Consider the following 19,460-nt stretch of genomic DNA (forward strand, 5'->3'; position numbering starts at 1 on the left):
CCAGGGAAATGTTGTTGTTTTTTTGAAACCCCCGGAGGGGTATTTTTATTTTTTCAATAAGACTACAAACGACAAAGAAAAATATAGGAAGGGGAACTACAACTATGGATAAAGGAAAGAAACCCACACTAACTAAAAACCCAAGAGTGGGAGACTACTTACCCTCCTGCTTCATCCTCATTCCCAAACGGAATGAGGATCGAAGCAGAGGGCGGGGTAAAGAAGGGGGCGGGGCTTCACCACGTGATCACCCCGCCCCCTAGAGGTTCTCTTCCGGAGCTCCGTACCTGAGAGCTCCCCCCCGACTAGAGCCCTGATTAGTATTAAAGGAGTTAGTAAAACAATATACTTGTAGAGTTCTTGTTTTTCACATTGTTCTATATTAGTAAACTAGTTATTATGAGAGAACTTTCTGAGCATCTTCTTTATTTCAAAGAGCCATTTATCAGAGTCCTTCTGCCCTTACTTCGGCTTTCTGTCTCTAAAATCATATACAGTTTTCATTGCTCCCGCACGCCCAGGGAAATGTTGATCGCCACTTTGGGGTCAGGAAGCCATTTTTCTCCAGGCCAATTTGGCTGGAGATCCTGGAGATTTTTTTTTGTCATCTTCTGGGTGTGGAACAGGGGTCACCGGGGTGTGTGTGGAGGGGGAGGTATTTGTGAATTTCCTGGGGTTGGACTAGATGACCCTGGAGGTCCCTTCCAACTCTCTGATTTTAAGTCGCTCTCTTGGGAACAAGAGGGCTGGAAGTCATATTCTAGAAACAGAGGAAACTCTCATACGTGGCTGCTACCAATTTGGGACAAGTTAATGGGGCAATAGGACTTGAAAGGATAATCTGATGTGTTGCTTTAAGCCCAATATGGGACATCGTCATGATGCTAGGAACCTGTGAATGGAACAAAAAAGTTGAGAATCAGACAGAGTCGTTGGCAAATAACATTAAGAAGAAGAAGAAGAGATTGGATTTATACCCTGCCCTTCACTACTCAAAGTAGTCTCAAAGCGGCTTACAAACTCCTTTCCCTTCCCCTCCCCACAACAGACACCCTGGGAGGTAGGTGGGGCTGAGAGAACTCTGACAGAAACGGCTCTTTTTCAAGGACAGGTCTTATCAGAACTACGGCTTGCCCAAGGTCATCCAGCCAGGTGCAAGTGGAGGAGTGGGGAATCAAACCCGGCTCTCCCAGATTAGAGTCCGCGCGCTTAACCACTACACCAAACTGGCTTAACATCCTGTCTATCAAGAGTCCAGCAGATGGTTTGAGAATGTGGAAATTCCGCCATATGCTTTATAACTGTACTTTGTTTGAACGACTTCCTAGAGGAACCCTAGCAAGATTTTGCTAAGGCATTTCTATGAAAAAGCAGAGTTAATAAACTCAGCAGAACACTTGTATTCGCTTTTAAACAAAGGGAGGGAAAACTGAGAGTTGAAAGTAACAAAGCAGTACAGGAAAATCATCTTCTCTAGCTACTCTCTAACCTACATCTTTTCTTGTGTTGTTGCTGTTGTTCAGTCGCACAGTCGAGTCCGACTCTTCGCGACCCCCTGGACCACATCATGCCAGGCCCTCCTATCTTCCATCGTGCTCCGGAGTTTGCTTAATTTCATGTTCGTTGCTTCGATAACACTGTCTGACCATCTCATCCTTGCTGGGCCGGGCCACGTGTGTCATAAAATGTAATGCCAGGTAAAGGTAAAGGTTCCCTTGCTCGAAAGCCAGTCGAATCCGACTCTAGGGTTGCGGTGCTCATCTCCGTTTCAAAGCCGACGAGCCAGCGCTGTCTGAAGACGTTTCCGTGGTCATGTGGCCGGCATGACTAAACACCAAGGCGCACGGAACGCTGTTACCTGGAATGCCAGGTAGCGGAGATATAAACTTTATAAAGGACACAAACACAAAGGGGTTTTTTTAAACTTAAAATAAGAACATGCTGCGGGGTAGGTAGGGCTGAGAGAGCTCTGAGAGAACTGCCCTTGAGAGAACAGCTCTGACGGAACTATGGCTTGCCCAAGATCATCCAGCAGGTGCAAGTGGAGGAGTGGGGAATCAAACCCAGTTCTCCCAGATTAGAGTCCACACACACTTAACCGCTACACCTTCTTCCAAAAGACTAGAACTTGAGGTCATCCAATGAAGCTGATGGGTAGTAGGTTCAGGATGGAGAAAAGGAAATACTACTTTACACAGCGAGTGATGAAAATGTAGAATTCTTTGCCAGAGGATGCCGTGATGGCCACTAGAACAGACGGCTTTAAAAGGGGATTCGATTGATGGAGGATGCTAGCCACGGTGACTGAGGGGAACCTCCATGTTCCAAGGCAGTCGACCTCTGAATCCCAGAGCCAGGAGGCAACGTCAGGGGAAGGACTCGGCCTCTCTGCCCTGTTGTTGGCTGTCCAGTGGAACTGGTTGGCCCGTGTGAGATATGATGCTGGACCAGATGGACCACTGGTCTGATCCAGCAGGGTTCTTTTGTTGCTCTTCTGACATGTCAAACAATGCAGAACACGGTATTACATCCATTGGAACACAGCTCATTTTCCTGGACCAATCTTAGCTCTATTTCCTTTATAACAATGCCCTCTTCAAACCATTCTGTTACATAGCTTGTGAACTGTTGCGTACTGGGTTCGACGGCTAGAGAAGACAGACGCTCAGTGATTAACAGCTCGTAGTTTACTGGTACACAACACAACAACCAATACCGGCCAGGGCAGCCAACTATATACAGTCCCAGGGGCACACCCACCAGTCCCATTGGAAGGTTTGAACTTCCCGCCACAGTTCCGATAGGTGCTAACTGGGAGGCTCAGGATCCTAGTCCCTATTGTTCTTAGGGAGCAGCGGTCATTTCCTGCAGGAGCGCACAGGAGCGGAGCTCCGGCAGTAAAGAGCCCAGGGGGCGGGCACATGCAACAAGCCCCACCCCCTGCTCCCAGCAGCCCTCAGTCAGAGCAAGAAGCAGCCAGGCAAGTTGCAGAGCTCCCCCCCAAAAAAACCCCAGGCCAGTGGCACCTTTTAAGACCAAGTTTTATTCAGGTACAAGCTCTCCCTCCTCTGCGAGGACAGATCTGCACATTCCCCCCCCAAAAAAGCTAGCAATCCAAAACAGTCCAGTGGCGTCTGAGTGGTGGGTGTTGCATATGTAAATAAGTTACGCTAATGAGCTCCTGCACCTCTTTTTCTACAAAATGACCCCTGTTAGGGAGTCAAGCTTGGGTTGCATACCGCTGGCGCCTATTGGCGGTAGCGGACATAACATGAACACTGAGCACGTGCAAAGAGCTGGCCAGGTTGAATTTCTGCCTGTTTAGGCATGCACTGCTGACAAAAGTGAGGAGGAAAAAAATATACACATCCCCCCCATCTTGCCATGTGTAAATTTAGTTCCCGGACTTAACAAAGCTGGAGTCCAGCGGCACCTCTAAGACCGACAAAGTTTTATATCTGTGTATAAGTAGGAGCTGCGGTGGCTCAAGTGGTTAAGACGCTGAACTGCAGGCTGTGGAAGGTCGGTAGTTCAGCAGTTCAAGACCCGGGTGCCGCATGACGGAGTGAGCTCCCGTCTCTAGTTCCAGCTCCTGCCAACCTAGCCGTTCGAAAGCAAGAAATTGCCAGTAGATAAATAGGTACCACTTCGGTGGGAAGGTCACAGCGTTCCGCTTGGTGTTTAGTCATGCCGGCCACATGACCACGGAAACGTCTTCGGACAGCGCTGGCTCTTCGGCTTGGAAACGGAGATGAGCACCGCAGCCCTAGAGTCGGACTCGACTGGCTTTCGAGCAAGGGAACCTTGACCTTTTTATAAGTAGGGCTGGGTATAAGTTTGATAAATAAATAAATAAATATCTAAAGAAGTGCGCATGCACAGGAAAGCTGATAGGCAGAATTAAACAGTGTTGGTCTTGAAAGTGCCACTGGAGCCAAACTTTTCCCCCTGGCTTAAGTCACTTTGAGCTCCCCTCTCTCTTTTTAGCTCAGCCCCTAACGCTTAGGATGCATGAAGACAGACGAGGGGGAAACCGCGTTGCAGAATTTCGATGAACTGAATAGGCGAATTAACTGCAGAACTGAATAGACGAAGAGCCGAAACCCGCAACAAACGTGAATTCAAAGACGAACGACCGAGGCGAGACGCTGGCCCTTTAAATGCCCGGCCCACAGCGCCTGCGCGCTTTGCCTTCTCCGCCGCCCTCCGGGAGAACCGTCGCCGAGCAGCGCTCTCTCGCTCGCTTCCCAACAGCGCATGCGTACTCACTCTTCTCCGGGCTGCTCCGCTTTGGAGCGCATGCGTCCAGGAAGCCTGCGGTTCCTAAGATGCTTTGACCCGCGATCTCGCGGCTGCGCATGCGCCTACCGGAACAGAGGCGGGGAGAAGGAAGTTAAAAAAAAAAACCCTCAACGCCTCTGGGGACCTGATAGGCCCCTTCCCTCGGAAGCACGTGGGTGCGACTTCCGCTTTTTGTCCCACCCCCTCACCCTCCCCACTTTTCAGGTTCAATTGATTTCTGGGGGGGAGAAATTTCCCCCCTTCCCTTCCCCCACTTGGGGGACAGGTGAGGATTGGGGCGGGAGGGGGACACCCATTTACCTGGGTGGGGCAGGGCCCTTGCAAACTCTCTGCCCCTAGGGTTGCCACCCTCCAGTTGGGGGCGGGAGCTCCCCTGGAGTTAGAGCTGACCTCCATTGCCCTGGAAGATAAGGCAGCTATGGGGGGGGGGGCATCCCATCTGAGCCCCCTCCCCTGGCCACGCTCCCAAATCTCCAGGCATTTCCTAAGCTGGAGCCAAAAGGGAGGGAGGGAGGAAGGAAGGGGGGGCAAGGAGGGACATGGCACCATGGGACTCTCTAGGGACTCTCCAAATCTCTATGGCGATATACCATAGCAATCAGGAGGTTCCTAGACCACCGCCACACGACTTCCGAGGGCCACCGGGAGGGATGTTGTGCCACATTGCTCCAACTCCTCCATTTTTTTTTTGTTCCCACAGGAGTGAAGACAGTGCCCGCCTCTCAAGATGAATGGTGAGGGTTAGGGAAGGGAAGGGGGTGGGATGGTGGGTGAGGAGCTGGGGGGGGGGGAGGGGGAGGTTTTTTGGGGGGGCAGGGGTCCTGTTGTGTCTGTGAGACGGGCAATAGGGAAGTGGTTAGACCGCGCAGAACTGAATTGCATGCATTGGGGGGTACTATGTACGCGCATTGGAAGGAGACTTCAATGGCCAGTCTGGTGTAGTGGTGAAATGCGCGGACTCTGATCTGGGAGAACCGGGTTTGATTCCCCCACTCCTCCACTTGCACCTGCTGGTGTGACCTTGGGCAAGCCGTAGTTCTGACAAGAGCTGTCCTTGAAAGAGCAGTTTCTGTCAGAGCTCTCTCAGCCCCACCTGCCTCACGGGGTGTCTGTTGTGGGGAGGGGAAAGGAAAGGAGTTTGTAGGCCACTCTGAGACACCCTTCGGTAGTGAAGGGCCATGGGGTATAAATCCAATCTCCTCCTCCTCTTCTAAAATAGTTTTCGAGAAGCACGGCAGAACTGTGGTGGATGCCTTGGTGGCTGGATGTGGGGGAAGGGTGTTAAAATGTGGTACGGTTGCCTTGGGGTGAAGAGTGTGGGTCCGTGGGGAGGACCTGCTGTAAGACTGTTTATTCAGTGGGGCCAGCAATCTGCTCTGTGTATACGGTTGCCAGCTTCCAGGCGGGCCTGGAGATCTGGAATTACAACTGGTCTCCAGGCGACAGAGATCAGTTCCGCTGGGGAAAATGGCTGCTTTAGAGCGTGGGCTCTATGGCATTAAACCTCAACGAGGTCCCCCAGGCTCCACCCCGAGTGTTCCAGGAATTTCCCAAGCTAGAGTTTGCAACCCGATCTGTGCATGCCCGGGATGAAAGAAAGGCTGGGTGACTGAAGAGGGGGTTAGAGTCGAGGAGCTCCTTAAAGACTAGCAAAATTTGTGGCAGGGGATGAGCTTTCATAAGAACATAAGAGGAGCCAATGTTGGATCAGGCCAGTGGCCCATCCAGTCCAACAATCTGTCACACAGCGGCCAAAAATGCCAGGTGCCACCAGGAGGTCCAGCAGTGAGGCCAGGACACCAGAAGCCCTCCCACTGTTGCCCCCCCCCCCGCAAGCACCAAGAACACAGAGCATCCCTTGCCCCAGACTGAGAGTCCCTGTCTATACCTTGTGGCTATAGCCACTGATGGACCTCTGCTTCATATGTTTATCTAATTCCTTCTTGAAGCTGTCCATGCTTGTATTCAGTGCTCACTTCTTCAAATACAGCTAGAATGTGAGACCATCTGTCCTTATATCTTTGCAGACTGGGGTGATTTCAGATGCCGAAGGACATGATTAAGTGCGATATGCAGAGGGGTAGTAAGCGTGAAGCTCAGGACAATGCATTCTCCTGGACTGAATCGAGACCTAGGTTTCCAGTCTCATTACTACTCCTCCTCTGCATATCACACCTCATCCAATCACACCTGCTGTTGTCATTCACCTGCTATTGTCATTTGTTTGCTAATATCATTTAGCATCTGAAATCACTCCACTTTCCGATATATAAGGGCAGATGGACTGCATCTGAAGAAGTGAGTGGTGACTCGCGAAAGCTCATCCCCTGCCACAAATGTTGTTAGTCTTTAAGATGCTACAGGACTCTTGCTCAGACAGACTAACAGGGCTACTCTTGAGGAGGGGTTGTGATCAACGCTCCCTCTGTTGTGGAGTCTTGTGAGCAAACATTCTACTTTGTGAGCTACTGGCATTAAAGTGAGCGAGCGATTGGGCTGCTGCATAAATTAGTTTGCTCTGGAGCCATTCTTCCTGAGCTAAGACAAAAACGTGTGAGCCGGAGGCTAAAAAACCCCTGTGAGCTAGCTCACACTAACTCAGCTTAGAGGGAACAGTGGTTGTGAATCCACATAAGAAAGAGGCCGTCCAGCACAATATGGAAATCTATTAAATTTATGAGAGCTATTTCCTTTAAAGAAAATATCTATAAAATGTTTCACAGGTGGTAAATGGTCCCTAGATAAAATTGCAAAGTGTTCTCCCCAAATGTCTAACAGATGTTGGAAATGTAAATCGAATGTGGGGACCTTTTATCACATGTGGTGGAAATGCAGGGAAATACAAAAATATTGGAAAATGGTACATAAAATTATCCTAGAAATATTGAACATAGAAGTTGAGCCAACGCCTTAAATCTATTTGCTGAATATTGTCCCAAAAGGTTATGTAAAGCAAGATATATATATCTATTAGTATATATTATAACAGCTGCACGAATATTAGTGGCCAAAAACTGGAAGACAGATAAAATACCCTGAAAAGAGGACTTCATATCAAAAATTTTAGAATTAGCACAATTGGATAAATTGAGTTTATTACTTCAAGGTAAAGACCACCACTTCTTTAAAGCTGCGGTGGCTCAAGTGGTTAAGACGCTGAACTGCAGGCTAAAGTGGTTAAGACGCTGAACTGCAAGGTAAAGACCACCACTTCTTTAAAGCTGCGGTGGCTCAAGTGGTTAAGACGCTGAACTGCAGGCTAAAGTGGTTAAGACGCTGAACTGCAAGGTAAAGACCACCACTTCTTTAAAGCTGCGGTGGCTCAAGTGGTTAAGACGCTGAACTGCAAGGAAATGTCTTCGGACAGCGCTGGCTCTTTGGCTTTGAAACGGAGATGAGCACCGCAACCCTAGATTTGGATTCGACTGGCTTTCGAGAAAGGGAACCTTTACCTTTACCTAAAGACCACAAAATTCAGAATAAAAGATGGTCAGGGGTATACAACTGGATAAGACAAGTAACCAGAGCCAGTTTGGTGTTGTGGTTAAGTGCGCGGACTCTAATCTGGGAGAACCGGGTTTGACTCCCCACTCCTCCACTTGCACCTGCTGATGTGACCTTGGGTCCGTCACAAGCTCTGGCACAGCTGTCCTTGAAAAAGAGCCGTTTCTGTCAGAGCTCTCTCAGCCCCGCCTACCTCACAGGGTGTCTGTTGTGGGGAGGGGAAGGGAGAGGAGTTTGTAAGCCGCTCTGAGACTCCAAGTGAAGGGCCAGGGGTATAAATCCAATCTCTTCTTCTTCTTCTTCTAATGGTTTAATAAACAAGCAAGTAGTTAATAATTTGTATAAGAAATGTAATGAGATTTAATAACTCTGAAAATCTATATAATGTAAGAGAATGATGAAATGTTTGTCTTTGGGTGGAAAATATGGAAAATAAACAGGAAAAAGGAAAGAAAGAAAGAAAGAGGCCGTCCAGGAGCCACATCATCTCAGCCCCCCCCCCCGCCCCTCTTGTTCCCCACTGCAGTTTCTGCCGCCATGGCAGACTCACAGGACATGGTGGAGCTGCAGCGCGAGGTGACGGAGGAGCTGGGCATCTCCATGGAGGAGCTCCGGCAGTTCATCGAGGAGGAGCTGGAGAAGTCGGAGCGGGTCCGGCGGTGGAAGGAGGAGCTGAAGAACCTGGAGGAGTACGTGAAGCAGAAAGAGGACGAAGTGGCTCATGTGGACCAGCTCCTGGAAAATGCCGAGAAGTAAGCAGCTGACTGTGAATCTACTGCCAGTTTGGTGTAGTGGTTAAGAGCGGTGGACTCTAATCTGGGAGAACCGGGTTTGATGCCCCACTCCTCCCCATGCAGCTGCTGGGGTGACCTTGGGTCAGTCACGAGTTCTCTCGGAGCTGTCCTCTCAGGAGCAGTCCTCGAAAGAGCTCTCTCAGCCCCACCGACCTCACAGGGTGTCTGTTGTGGGGAAGGGAAGGGGAAAGGAGCCCAGACTCTAATGTGGGAGAACCGGGTTTGAGTCACTGCTCCTGCACTTGCAGCTGCTGGTGTGACCTTGGGTCAGTCACAAGTTCTGAGCTGTTTTCTCAGGAGCAGCTCTCGCAGAGCTCTCTCAGCCCCACCTGCCTTACACAGGGGGTCTGTTGAGGGGAGGGGAAGGGAAAGGAGTTTGTAAGCCGTTCTGAGACGCCGAGTGACGGGCGGGGTATAAATCCAATCACTTCTCTCCTTCTTCTTCCTTCGCACACAAGGCCCCAAAAGCAGCTTGCAGTGATTTATTTAAGATATTAGTATCCTTCCTTTCCCAAGGTGACTTGCAAAAGACATGCCTTTCTGTGCATGGGTGTGGGTATATATATTTGCTAACATTTGCTCACAATTTAAGTGATTTTGACACATCAGCAGCTGCTGTTTAGAACATAAGAGCTTAAGCAGAGCCCTTATGAATCAGACCAAAGGCCCAACAGGTCCAGCATTATATTCACATAGTGGCTGACCAGGTGCCTCTAGGAATTTCCCTCCAACGGCATCCTCCCACCTCCTGATCCCCAGAAACCGATTTAAGGAGTCGTACAGCCTCTGGTATGGGAGGGAGTAGATATCCATCGTGACTAGTAGCCAGTGATCGCCCAGTCCTCCACGAATTTGTCCATTCCCCAAGTTGGCAGCCATGTCTGCATCCTGTGGCGGTGAGTTCCACAGTTTCCCTGCGCGCTGTGCAAAGCAGTATTTCCTTGTGCCTGTCCTGAATTTACCACCCATCCAGCTTCAGTGGGTGACTCCAGATTCTAGTATTATGGGATGTCTCCGTTGTTGTTGTTAGCCATTCGGTCTTGTTTGACTCTTGGCGATTCTGTGGGCCAGCTCTCTCCACGTTTTCCGATCTTGTACTGTTTCCTTGAGTCGTTCCATGCTCGGGCTGGTGCCGACTTTTATGGTGTCTAGCCGCCATGTTATTTGGCAGCCAGGTTTCCTTTTCCTGCTAACCAGTCCAAGCATAACTGCTTTTTCTAGCGAGTTCTTCCACATGACATGGCCGAAATAAGTCAGTCGCAGTTTTGTGATTTTGTGACTGTGTCCATACCATGCATAGTTTTATAGACCTCTGTGACGACCTCTTATTTGGGGAGGTCTGGTTTGCCTTTAAAAGTTCTTATGTTTTTACTCTGTAGGGTATTCTCGCCGCCACCAGGGAAATTTAAGGCTTTCCCAGCCTCTTACTATAATATATTTCTTCTTCTGGTTTGGTAATGTGGCCCAGGGTCTAGGCATTCATGAAGGACTATGTGTTATTTCCTGAGGAATTTCGTTCAGAACTGTTATCTTAAATAAAAGTAGATTTATTTGCCGTTTCACACACTTTTCTCTTCACTGACAGGGCTCTGGGCATGTCACTATGTAACAATATTTTCCTTAGGCCATATATGTTAACTGTTTCTTATACATTCAACTTCAGCTTATATTTGTTTCAACACAGAACTGCTGGTCACTTTCTTTCATGCCCAGCTCTTAACTCTCAGACCTTAAAAGAACAAACTGCTTAACTCTTTTACTAAACAGAACTTATAACAACTGCTTTCACACAGCACTCTCTGCTGACTCTGTTTTACTCCACAGTCATCTCACTAACTTTCTCAACTGTCATCATAAACTGTCTCCACTCTAACAGTCACCCCTGATAGACACTCAAATCATCCACACAGCATCCAATCCAAAACCCCTCCCCCTCTCTGTCACTCACCAGTCACACCACTCGCCTATTTCAGCATTCTAGATTGTCATCACACAGCAATATAAACCAAACTTTTAAAGACACACACACACATAAACATGAAATCGTTACAACCTCTGTCGTGTTCTTCCTTTACTGACCTTTTTTCTGAGTTTGGTGTAGTGGTGAAGTGTGCAGACGCTAATCTGGGAGAACCAGGTTTGATTCCCCAGTTGTCCACTTGCAGCTGCTGGGTTCTTAGGCAATCTGTCTATTTCTGCTATTTATTTAAGTGAGGAATGGCGGGATACAAGCTTGGTTGAGCATCGTAATTGTCAGATCCCCACAGCTCCCAACAACCCAAGAGTGAGCCAGTTTGGTGTAGTGGTTAAGTGCGCAGACTCTAATCTGGGAGAACCGGGCTTGATTCCCCACTCCTCCACTTGCAGCTGCTGGTGGGACCTTGGGTCAATCACAAGTTCTGTCAAGAGCTGTTCTTGAAAAAGAGCAGTTTCTATCAGAGCTCTCTCAGCCCCACCTGCCTCACAGGACGTTTGTTGGGGGAGGGGAAGGGAAAGGAGGTTGCAAGCCGCTCTGAGACTTCTTTGGGTAGTGAAGGGCGGGCTATAAATCCAATCTCCTCTTCTTCTTTTTATTCAAAAGAGTAAAGTTTATTGAGTACAGTAAAAGCAGGTCCTTTGTGCATACATTCTGTGTTAGAACTGCTGGAAAGCGCGCCAGCGGGGAGTTATACGTAATTCAAAAGGGGTCCCTTGATGGCCCGGGTTCAATCAGGGAACAAGCAAAAGCCCACCTAACCTAATGGGTCTACGTTCCCGGGGGAAAGCGGTCACAAGGTACCAAGGTCAGCAGCTGAAGCTAAGAAGAGTATAGAAGAAATGAAACTTAAGATTCCGGCACAGAGGCAGACCAACATCTCCCCCCACCCACCCACCAGTCATGGCAGCAGTGCCGGAGGCTCAGCAGACAGTAAGGCCCTCTGAGTTCAAAAATCCAACATTTTTGTCTTCTTGAGGGAAAACAGCATAACTGCGACTCCCAGGCTGGTCTCTGTGTAGCCTGTGAAGTTGAGACTCTGTTTTTTTTCCAGAGAACCAGATGAGAGTTCAGATATCTTGGCTTCCTCCTGCTGCCTGGGAATGCCATCAAGATCTAAACGTGCTAAGGCGCGGGGCCATTTTGGTTAGCGTCAACCTTTGGCAGGCTCAAGGTGTTCTTCTCAGGGGAAGGCCTCTGCCTCTCTGCCCTTTTGTTGGCCCTCCAGAGGAACTGGTTGGCCATTGTGTGAGACAGGAGGCTGGACTGGATGGACCCTCACTGGTCTGACCCAGCAGGGCTCTTCTGGTCTTCCCCAGCAGGGGAAGGCCTTGGCCTCTCTGCCCTGTTTGTTGGCCCTCCAGAGGAACTAGTTTGCCTCTATGTGAGACAGGATGGAGGACTAGATAGATCTTCACTGGTCTGATCCAGCAAGGCTCTCCTTATGTTCTTATCCCCTCTGTGGAGTTTATTTTTTTATACAGCTGACTTTCCAGCAATAGAAACTTTCCCGGCTGGTCTCCCGCGAGCAGTTCGTACTCGCCGTAGGAGAGTAGCTTTTTACAAGGTAGGATCCATCGAAGCCCTAGCTTCCCAGGATACAGTGCTGAAAACAGGCGAGCAGACGCCGGTCTCGTTCAGTCTGGACACATACGCTCCCTCACTCTGAGTCTCTGACCCCGCAGAGCCGTTGACAAATGCGAAGTGCTCGTGAAAGACGTCTACACCAGCTTGGGCCTGGAATATTGCGAGACCGCCTCCGACGAGGACGACGCGTCCTCCAAGCCAATGGAAGTGATTGAGATCCCCGACGAAGACGACGATGTCATGAGTGTGGATTCTGGTGAGAATTCTTGTGAGATCAGGGTTCAGCGGTCCAGAAGCTATCCTTGGGGAAATTGGCTAGCAGGGTTGCGAGAGGAAGAGCTGTTCGGTTGTTTGACTCCGGCACACACAATTTCATAAATGCGTTGACAGTTTTTTTCCCTCCCTCTTAATTGCAGGCGACACAAGTAACAAAACGGCAAAGGACCAGTCTTTGGTGAGTGGAGCGGAACTGGGTCGGCCTGATGACCTGGTGGTTGTCAGAACTTCTGTTTTTGCTAACGCGGTCCTAGCTGGGGTCTTTTCTAGAAACTCTGGAACTGACTAAGAGGGAAACGTCACTGCCTCTGTAGAAAAGAGCCAGTCCAGCAGCATCTTAAAGACGAACAAAATTTGTAGGAGGGTATGAGTTTTTTTGAGCACTGCTCACTGTTTTCTGAAGAAGTGAGCAGTAACTCAGGAAAGCTCCTCCCCTGCCACAAATTTTGTTAGTCTTTAAAGTTTAGCCTGGGAAAGAGAAGGCTTAGAGGGGGACATGATTGCAGACTTCAAATATTTGAAGGGCTGTCACGCAGAAGATGGAGCGGATCTGTATTTTTCTATTCTCTCTTGCTCTGTATTGCAAGACTGGATCCAGTGGGTGGGAATTACGAGGGAGTCGATACCGGCTAAACATCAGGAGAAACGTCCTGTCAGAGTGGTTGAGCAGTGGAACAGTCTGCCTCGGGAGGTGGTGGAGGCTCCTTCGCTGGATGTTTTCAAGCGGAGGCTGGACGGCCATCTTTCGGGTGTGTTATAGGGCTATCTTTCGGCTGTGCTCCTGCAGAGTGCAGGGGGCTGGACTAGATGACCTGCAAGGTCCCTTCCAACTCTAATATTCTGTGATTCTATGATTCTAGGTAGGAAAACCTTCACATTAGCCAGATGTGAGGCTTTCCCCTCTGCGATGCTTGAGGGCAGATTCAAAAGGATCCCTACTGAATACAGACTTTGTCGATGCGGCTCAGGAGAGATAGAAACTATTGAGCACGTGATGCTCAGATGTAACCGGTATAACAAGATCCGTGACAAATATATGACTCCTCTTATAACAGATATGGTGGGACAATCAGGTGCTGAGCAGTGTAACCGACCGTTAATTGATGGTAACCAGACAATTACCGAAACTGGCAACATTTTGGGTAGCCTGCTACTGCGTCCGAAATACACGATCAAATATATAATAATCGTTGCCTAATAGTCTCTGTTTTATGTTCTTCTTTGACCTTATTACGCTCAACTGTATTTTTATAGAGTTTTTATTTTACCGTCCTAAATTCAGCTATATGAATGTTATGAATGTTATATTTAAGCATGTGTGTTCTATGGCTTGTCGCCGTAATAAATGCCTGCCTGCCTGCCTGCCTGCCTGATTCTAGGCAGTGTTCCCTCTAAGCCGAGTGAGTGTGAGCTGGCTCACAGTTTTTTAGCCTCTGGCTCACACATTTCTGTCTTTGCTCAGGAAGGATGGGGCTCCAGAGCAAACTAATTTATGCAGCAGCCAAGTTGCTTGCTCACAACTTTGATGCCAGTAGCTCACAAAGTAGAATTTTTGCTCACAAGACTCCATAGCTTAGAGGGAACATTGATTCTAGGTGCTGCTGGAGTCTTGCTCTTTTCTGCTCCTACAGACAGATTAGCATGCCTACCCATCTTTACCTATCTCCATTGAAGGCATCGCATTTAGCCACACAGACGGAAACCCATCAACCTCGTGGTATCTGAAGAAGTGAGCCGTGACTCACAAAAGCTCCCCCCCGCCACAAACTTTGTCAGTCTTTAAGGTGCTACTGGACCCTGGCTCTTTTCTCCTGCTACAGACAGGCTAACTAACATCTTGAGCTTTCCCTTTTGGCTCCTTTATTTATATTTCTCTCCTGTATACCCTTGCCTGTTTGCGTGTCCCACCCGAGGACAGATTTCACGCCTCCAAAGAAGCGGGTTCTCATTCAGCGCATCTGATGTCACAAACAATCTGCTCAGGTCTTCAAGGCTAAGCCACAAGACTCCTTTTTTTTGTTGTTCTCTTCCCGCAGCTTCGAGAAGCCATGGCTGCCATGAGGAAATCGGCTCAGGACGTGCAGAAGTTTATGGAGGCGGTGAACAAAAAGTCCAGCAGCCAGGGTACGTATTTGGAATGTTTCTATCCCCTGTCTTCTGGGTCCCAGTCAAGGTGGCTTATAATTAAGAGCCACTGTATTTAAAAAACAAGCCGTTGGATATAAGCGGCGTAAAACTGTCTGTAAAATAGAAAAAGAACGTAAGAGAAGCCGTGTTGGATCAGGCCAGTGGCCCCTCCAGTCCAGCACTCTGTGTCATACACAGTGGCCAAAACCCAGGAGTCACCAGGAGGTCCACCAGCAGGGCCAGGACTCCAGAAGCCCTCCCACTCTTGCCCCCTCCAAGCACCAATAAGACAGAGCATCACTGCCCCAGAAATAAGAACGTAAGAGAAGCCATACTGGATCAGGCCAGTGGCCCCTCCAGTCCAGCACTCTGTGTCACACAGTGGCCAAAACCCAGGGGCCATCAGGAGGTCCACCAGTGGGGCTGTAACTCCAGAAGCCCTCCCACTCTTGCCCCCGAAGCACCAAGAAGACAGAACATCACTGTCCCAGACATAAGAACATAAGAGAAGCCATGTTGGATCAGGCCAATGGCCCATCCAGTCCAACACTCTGGGTCACTCAGTGGCCAAAACCCAGGGGCCACCAGGAGGTCCACCAGCGGGACTAGGACTCCAGAAGCTCGATGGCCATCTGACAGCCATGCTGGTTCTGTGGAATGAGGCAGTTCACGAGAAGGGAGGGCCGGAAGGGTTGCCGCAGCGCTTAGTTCTCGTGGCCCTTTCTGACATGCTCAGGGAAATGCTGATTGCCACTTCGGGGTCCAGAAGCCGTTTTTCTCCAGGCCTGTTTGGCTGGAGATCCTGGAGGTTTTCTGTCATCTTCTGGGCATGGATCAGGGGTCCCTGGGTATGTGGGGATGGGGAGGTATTTGTGTATTTCCTGCATTGTGCGGGGGATCGGACTAGATGACCCCGGAGGTCCCTTCCAGCTCTATGCTTCTATGTTGGCTTTTGGCCAGGGCTCTTTTTGTAGAAAAAGCCCAGCAGGAACTCAATAGCATAATAGGCCACACCCAAAAGCAGGAACTCATTAGCATATTGGGCCACACCCCTGACAGCACAGCTCATTAGCCCATTAGGCCGCACCCCCATGTTACCAGAAGTGTGGTCATCCAGCCACACCCACCTTTTGCTTCTTATTCTGTTTACCTTGTTTGTTGTCCAAACCCAGGGCTTTTCTTGTAGCAGGAACTCCTTTGCATGCTAGGCCACACACCCCTACTGTAGCCAATCCGAATGAGTTCCTGCTGTTGGGTGTGGACTGTTATGCTAATGAGTTCCTGCTGGGCGTGGCCAACTTGGGAGCCGGCCGGAACTCCGTTCCTGTGCTTTCCTGCCCAGAAATAGCCCTGGCTTTCCCCCAAATCAATTTCAAAGCTGCTCACGGCTTGCAAAACAACTGGGCAGCTGGGACTGCTGGGAACAGGTGAGCAGGCCGTCGAAAGGCGGCGGGGTTTGGCGGGTCCCTCTTGAAGACCACGCCTCCCAGCCGGGGCCTGATTCGAACTCTTGTTGACAGGATCCCAGCAAGTCAGCCCCGGATGCGAAATCATGCAAGACGGAGACCTGGCGGTGGGCGACCGTGTCTTGGGCAAGAAGCGGACCAAGACTTGGCACAAGGGGACGCTGATCGCGATCCAGATCGTAGGTGAGTGAACAGGCCCACTTCAGCCCTGTGGGCTGCCGGTCTGTCATGACCCCCCGAGGGGGTTTGCCACTTCCAGCGGCCACCACACTGGACTGCGGGCTCAGGGCAGCTAACCACAAGGCACACACGCCGATATCTAAAACAAAATAAAAAGGTAAAGGTTCCCTTGCTCGAAAGCCAGTCGAGTCCAACTCTAGGGTTGCGGTGCTCATCTCCGTTTCAAAGCCGAACAGCCAGCGCTGTCCGAAGACGTTTCCGTGGTCATGTGGCCGGCACGACTAAACACCAAGGTACATGGAACGCTGTTACCTACCCACCAAAGTGGTACCTATTTATCTACTTGCAATTTCTTGCTTTATTTATTTATTTATTTAATTACATTTATACCCCGCCCTCCCCGCATGCGGGCTCAGGGCGGCTTACACCAGTATGGCACACAGTGCAATAAAACATAGTAAAACAATTTTAAAAACAGTAATACATAAGACATACCCAAGGATCCCGCGTGACTAAAAAACCCTCTCTCCTTTCGAACTGCTAGGTTGGCAGGAGCTAGAACTAGAGACGGGAGCTCACTCCGTCATGCAGCACCCGGGTCTCGAACTGCTGAACTACTGACCTTTCACAGCCTGCAGTTCAGCGTCTTAACCACTTGAGCCACCGCAGCTCCTTAAAATATATAACAGTGTTTAAAGGCAAAAATAACCAAATCTAATGCGGCTACCTAGTTCACTTAACTGGTTACTACTGTCCCAAGTGAGGGATCTTTCTCCTCAGACCAGACAGTTTAACTCTGTGAGAGGGAAGACCGCAGAAGAGCAAAAGAAAGAACACTGATTCACAGTTCAGAAAGCTTAAATTAGAATCTCCTCACACAATCTCTGTACACCGATTGGCTACAACCGTCGCTAAGCATTGTGGGGTTTATAGGCTGTCTGCTTTCCACTCCCACACAGGCCTCTAGGCCTTTCTCCCAGGCCTACACAGATCATGACACAGTCAGTGGATTGTTTTGCTGTTTTCCATCTGGCTGGATAAAAAGACAGGTGTCCTGGGATACAGGCAGAGCAGGGCCACAGAGTTAAGCCACAGAGCTAGATCACAGTCAAGTGTCCAGTCCAGGGGTCTGATACCAGTTTAGCAGCAGTCAGAGTTCATGGGTCGTTCCGGAAAGACAGTCCGAGGTCGTTGATCAGCAAGGTTCAGGCAGGTCCAAAAAGCAGAGTCGAGGGTCAGTCCAAAGGTCACAGGAGGCAGGCAGAGTCCAGAGTTGTGGTCGCAAAGTTCACAGGGTTGTGACGAGTTGCTTCCATAACCCACAGTTCTCCAGGTCTGACTTATATAGGCAATTCCTTAAGAAGCCTGATTTGCAGCCATCTGCTCGGAGGTGCTTCTGCACTTACTCAGAAGTCAGAACTGCTGTCATTAACCAGCTGGTGCCGAGCCAAGAGGCAAGCACTCTTGTCTGCATGTCCTTAAGTCTTGCCGGAGCTTTTCCCTTCGCTGTTCAATTAGGGGGGTGAGCCCGGTGAGCCACTTTCCTGCCGCTGTGCTTTGTCGGCTACCTCAGAGCTAGGCGTGGGTGGGCTGGCAATGAATCTTGAGGCTCCTGTATCTGTAGCTGGTTCAGAGCTGGTTCAGAGCTGGCTGCACGTGGTTCCCTCGACTCCCGAGGAGTCTTCAGGCGCACGGGACTCAGGCTGGTCAAGCTGGCCCACGACAACTGGTGGCGTTTGCGGTTGCTTCTTGTTTCTGCCGAAACGGGACGCTTAACGGCAAAAGTTACGGCACATCCAGAGGATCAAATGGAGAAAGATTTCCGAATGGGCTGAACAGTCCACCCAAAGGCCTCTGGGAATTGTAGTTCTTTAAAGAGGCCTGTGGTTATACGTTGGGGGGGGGGGGTTTCCCCAACCTCTCCTGAGCCCGCAGAAGGCCGAAATGGCCACAAAGCAGCTGCCGTAGCTAACCTTCAGTGAAGATCCTTGCGCCGTGGTGGCCGCTGCTCTCAAAAACGACACTTTTAGAATCCTTTTTTTGTTAATAAGTTTATTTTTAAAAAATTTCAGTATACATCATATCATCGGTTTACATTTAACATTCTTGCGAGTCATACATATTCTCCTTATCCAGCCATACATAGAATTTTTTCCATCTTTTTTCAAAAGTCTCTTTGCTATTACCTTTTCATGTTAAACTTAATTTGTCCATTTCAGCTACTGACAAAATTTTATCAATTACTTCTTTTTTTGAGGGCAGTTCTTCCTGTTTCCATTTTTTGGCTAACAATATTCTAGCTGATGTAAAAAGGTATATAATTACATATTTACTTGAAAAACATCACTTTTAGAATCCTGAACGGCCAATCAGAAGCCCTGTTGGAAAGATCCCCACCCGGCCTGTCATGGCTCACGTGGGGGGGTGTCACTTGACGCTGCCACCACTCTGGATTTAGGTTCCCTTGAGAAGGCCCAGAGCACCCCTCCCAGGACCTTCAGACCTCCCTTTTGGCCAAATAACAGGCGTGAGGACCAGGCAGAGTAAGCAACAAGGAAAAGGTTTATTTTATAGGAGGTCAAACAAACAAGGTGCAGAATAATAACAGTTAAGTGGGTGAAAAGAAAAGAAATCAAATGCCGTAACGCGTCTAAATATATACTGTCCCTAGCTCACTATACCAAGTGGCACTAGACGACTCACCCTTCCCTCAGGATGAGGGTTTCTTCCTGCAGCAGCCTTCCCTCTGGCTCTGCCCTCTGGAAGAAAGAACAGCTTCTGCTTTGGCACCAGCCCTTTTGTTCCCCAGCTTTCTTCTTCCCTATTGGTCCATTTTGGCTCCAAAACCTCTCAGGGGCTTCTGGGAGTTGTAGGCCCAGCCTCACCTACTGCTAGCCAGGCCCCCTGGGCCTAGTAGGCCTCTGGTGGCACAGCCCTAGGGTTGCCAAATCTCAATTTCTTACCGGCGGGGGACCGTCCGTCCTGTCCGGGAGCTGTTGGGGGGATGCGCGCGCGTGCCGCCAGGACGTCACCAGAAGTGACGTCACACGCTGAGCGGGGCCACGCCGTTTGAGGGGAAAACAAAGAGTTTTCCCCTCAAATGGCGTGGCTCCGCCCCCAGCGTGTGACGTCACTTCCGGGTGACGCGCACGCGGGGTGGGGTTTCCCCCGGGCCCCGATTCCGGCGCGCCGGGAATCGGGGCTCCGAAACGGGGGATTCCCCGCCCCCCGGCTGCATTTGGCAGCGCT

At 49.7% G+C, this 19,460-nt stretch overlaps 1 protein-coding gene across 3 annotated transcripts in view; it reads left to right on the plus strand.

Moving 5' to 3' along the window:
• The first annotated feature begins 4,442 nt into the window (after positions 1-4,442).
• The window catches only part of SETDB1 (SET domain, bifurcated 1), a 68,263-nt gene continuing 53,245 nt past the window's right edge, over positions 4,443-19,460 (plus strand). For 2 of the 3 annotated variants that reach the window (XM_015424517.1, XM_015424519.1), the window contains exons 1-7: positions 4,497-4,567; positions 5,003-5,036; positions 8,333-8,558; positions 12,261-12,418; positions 12,579-12,616; positions 14,475-14,562; positions 16,086-16,214. In XM_015424517.1, the coding sequence (XP_015280003.1) occupies positions 5,030-5,036; positions 8,333-8,558; positions 12,261-12,418; positions 12,579-12,616; positions 14,475-14,562; positions 16,086-16,214 (646 nt within the window). In that variant the 5' untranslated portion in view covers positions 4,497-4,567; positions 5,003-5,029. Of the gene's footprint in view, positions 4,458-4,496; positions 4,568-5,002; positions 5,037-8,332; positions 8,559-12,260; positions 12,419-12,578; positions 12,617-14,474; positions 14,563-16,085; positions 16,215-19,460 lie in introns of those variants that run through there. The other variant, XM_015424518.1, reaches the window with a different exon arrangement.

The sequence above is a fragment of the Gekko japonicus genome, unplaced genomic scaffold (assembly GCF_001447785.1).
Source record: "Gekko japonicus isolate JY-2015 unplaced genomic scaffold, Gekko_japonicus_V1.1 scaffold142, whole genome shotgun sequence".
NCBI classification, from domain to species: domain Eukaryota; kingdom Metazoa; phylum Chordata; class Lepidosauria; order Squamata; family Gekkonidae; genus Gekko; species Gekko japonicus.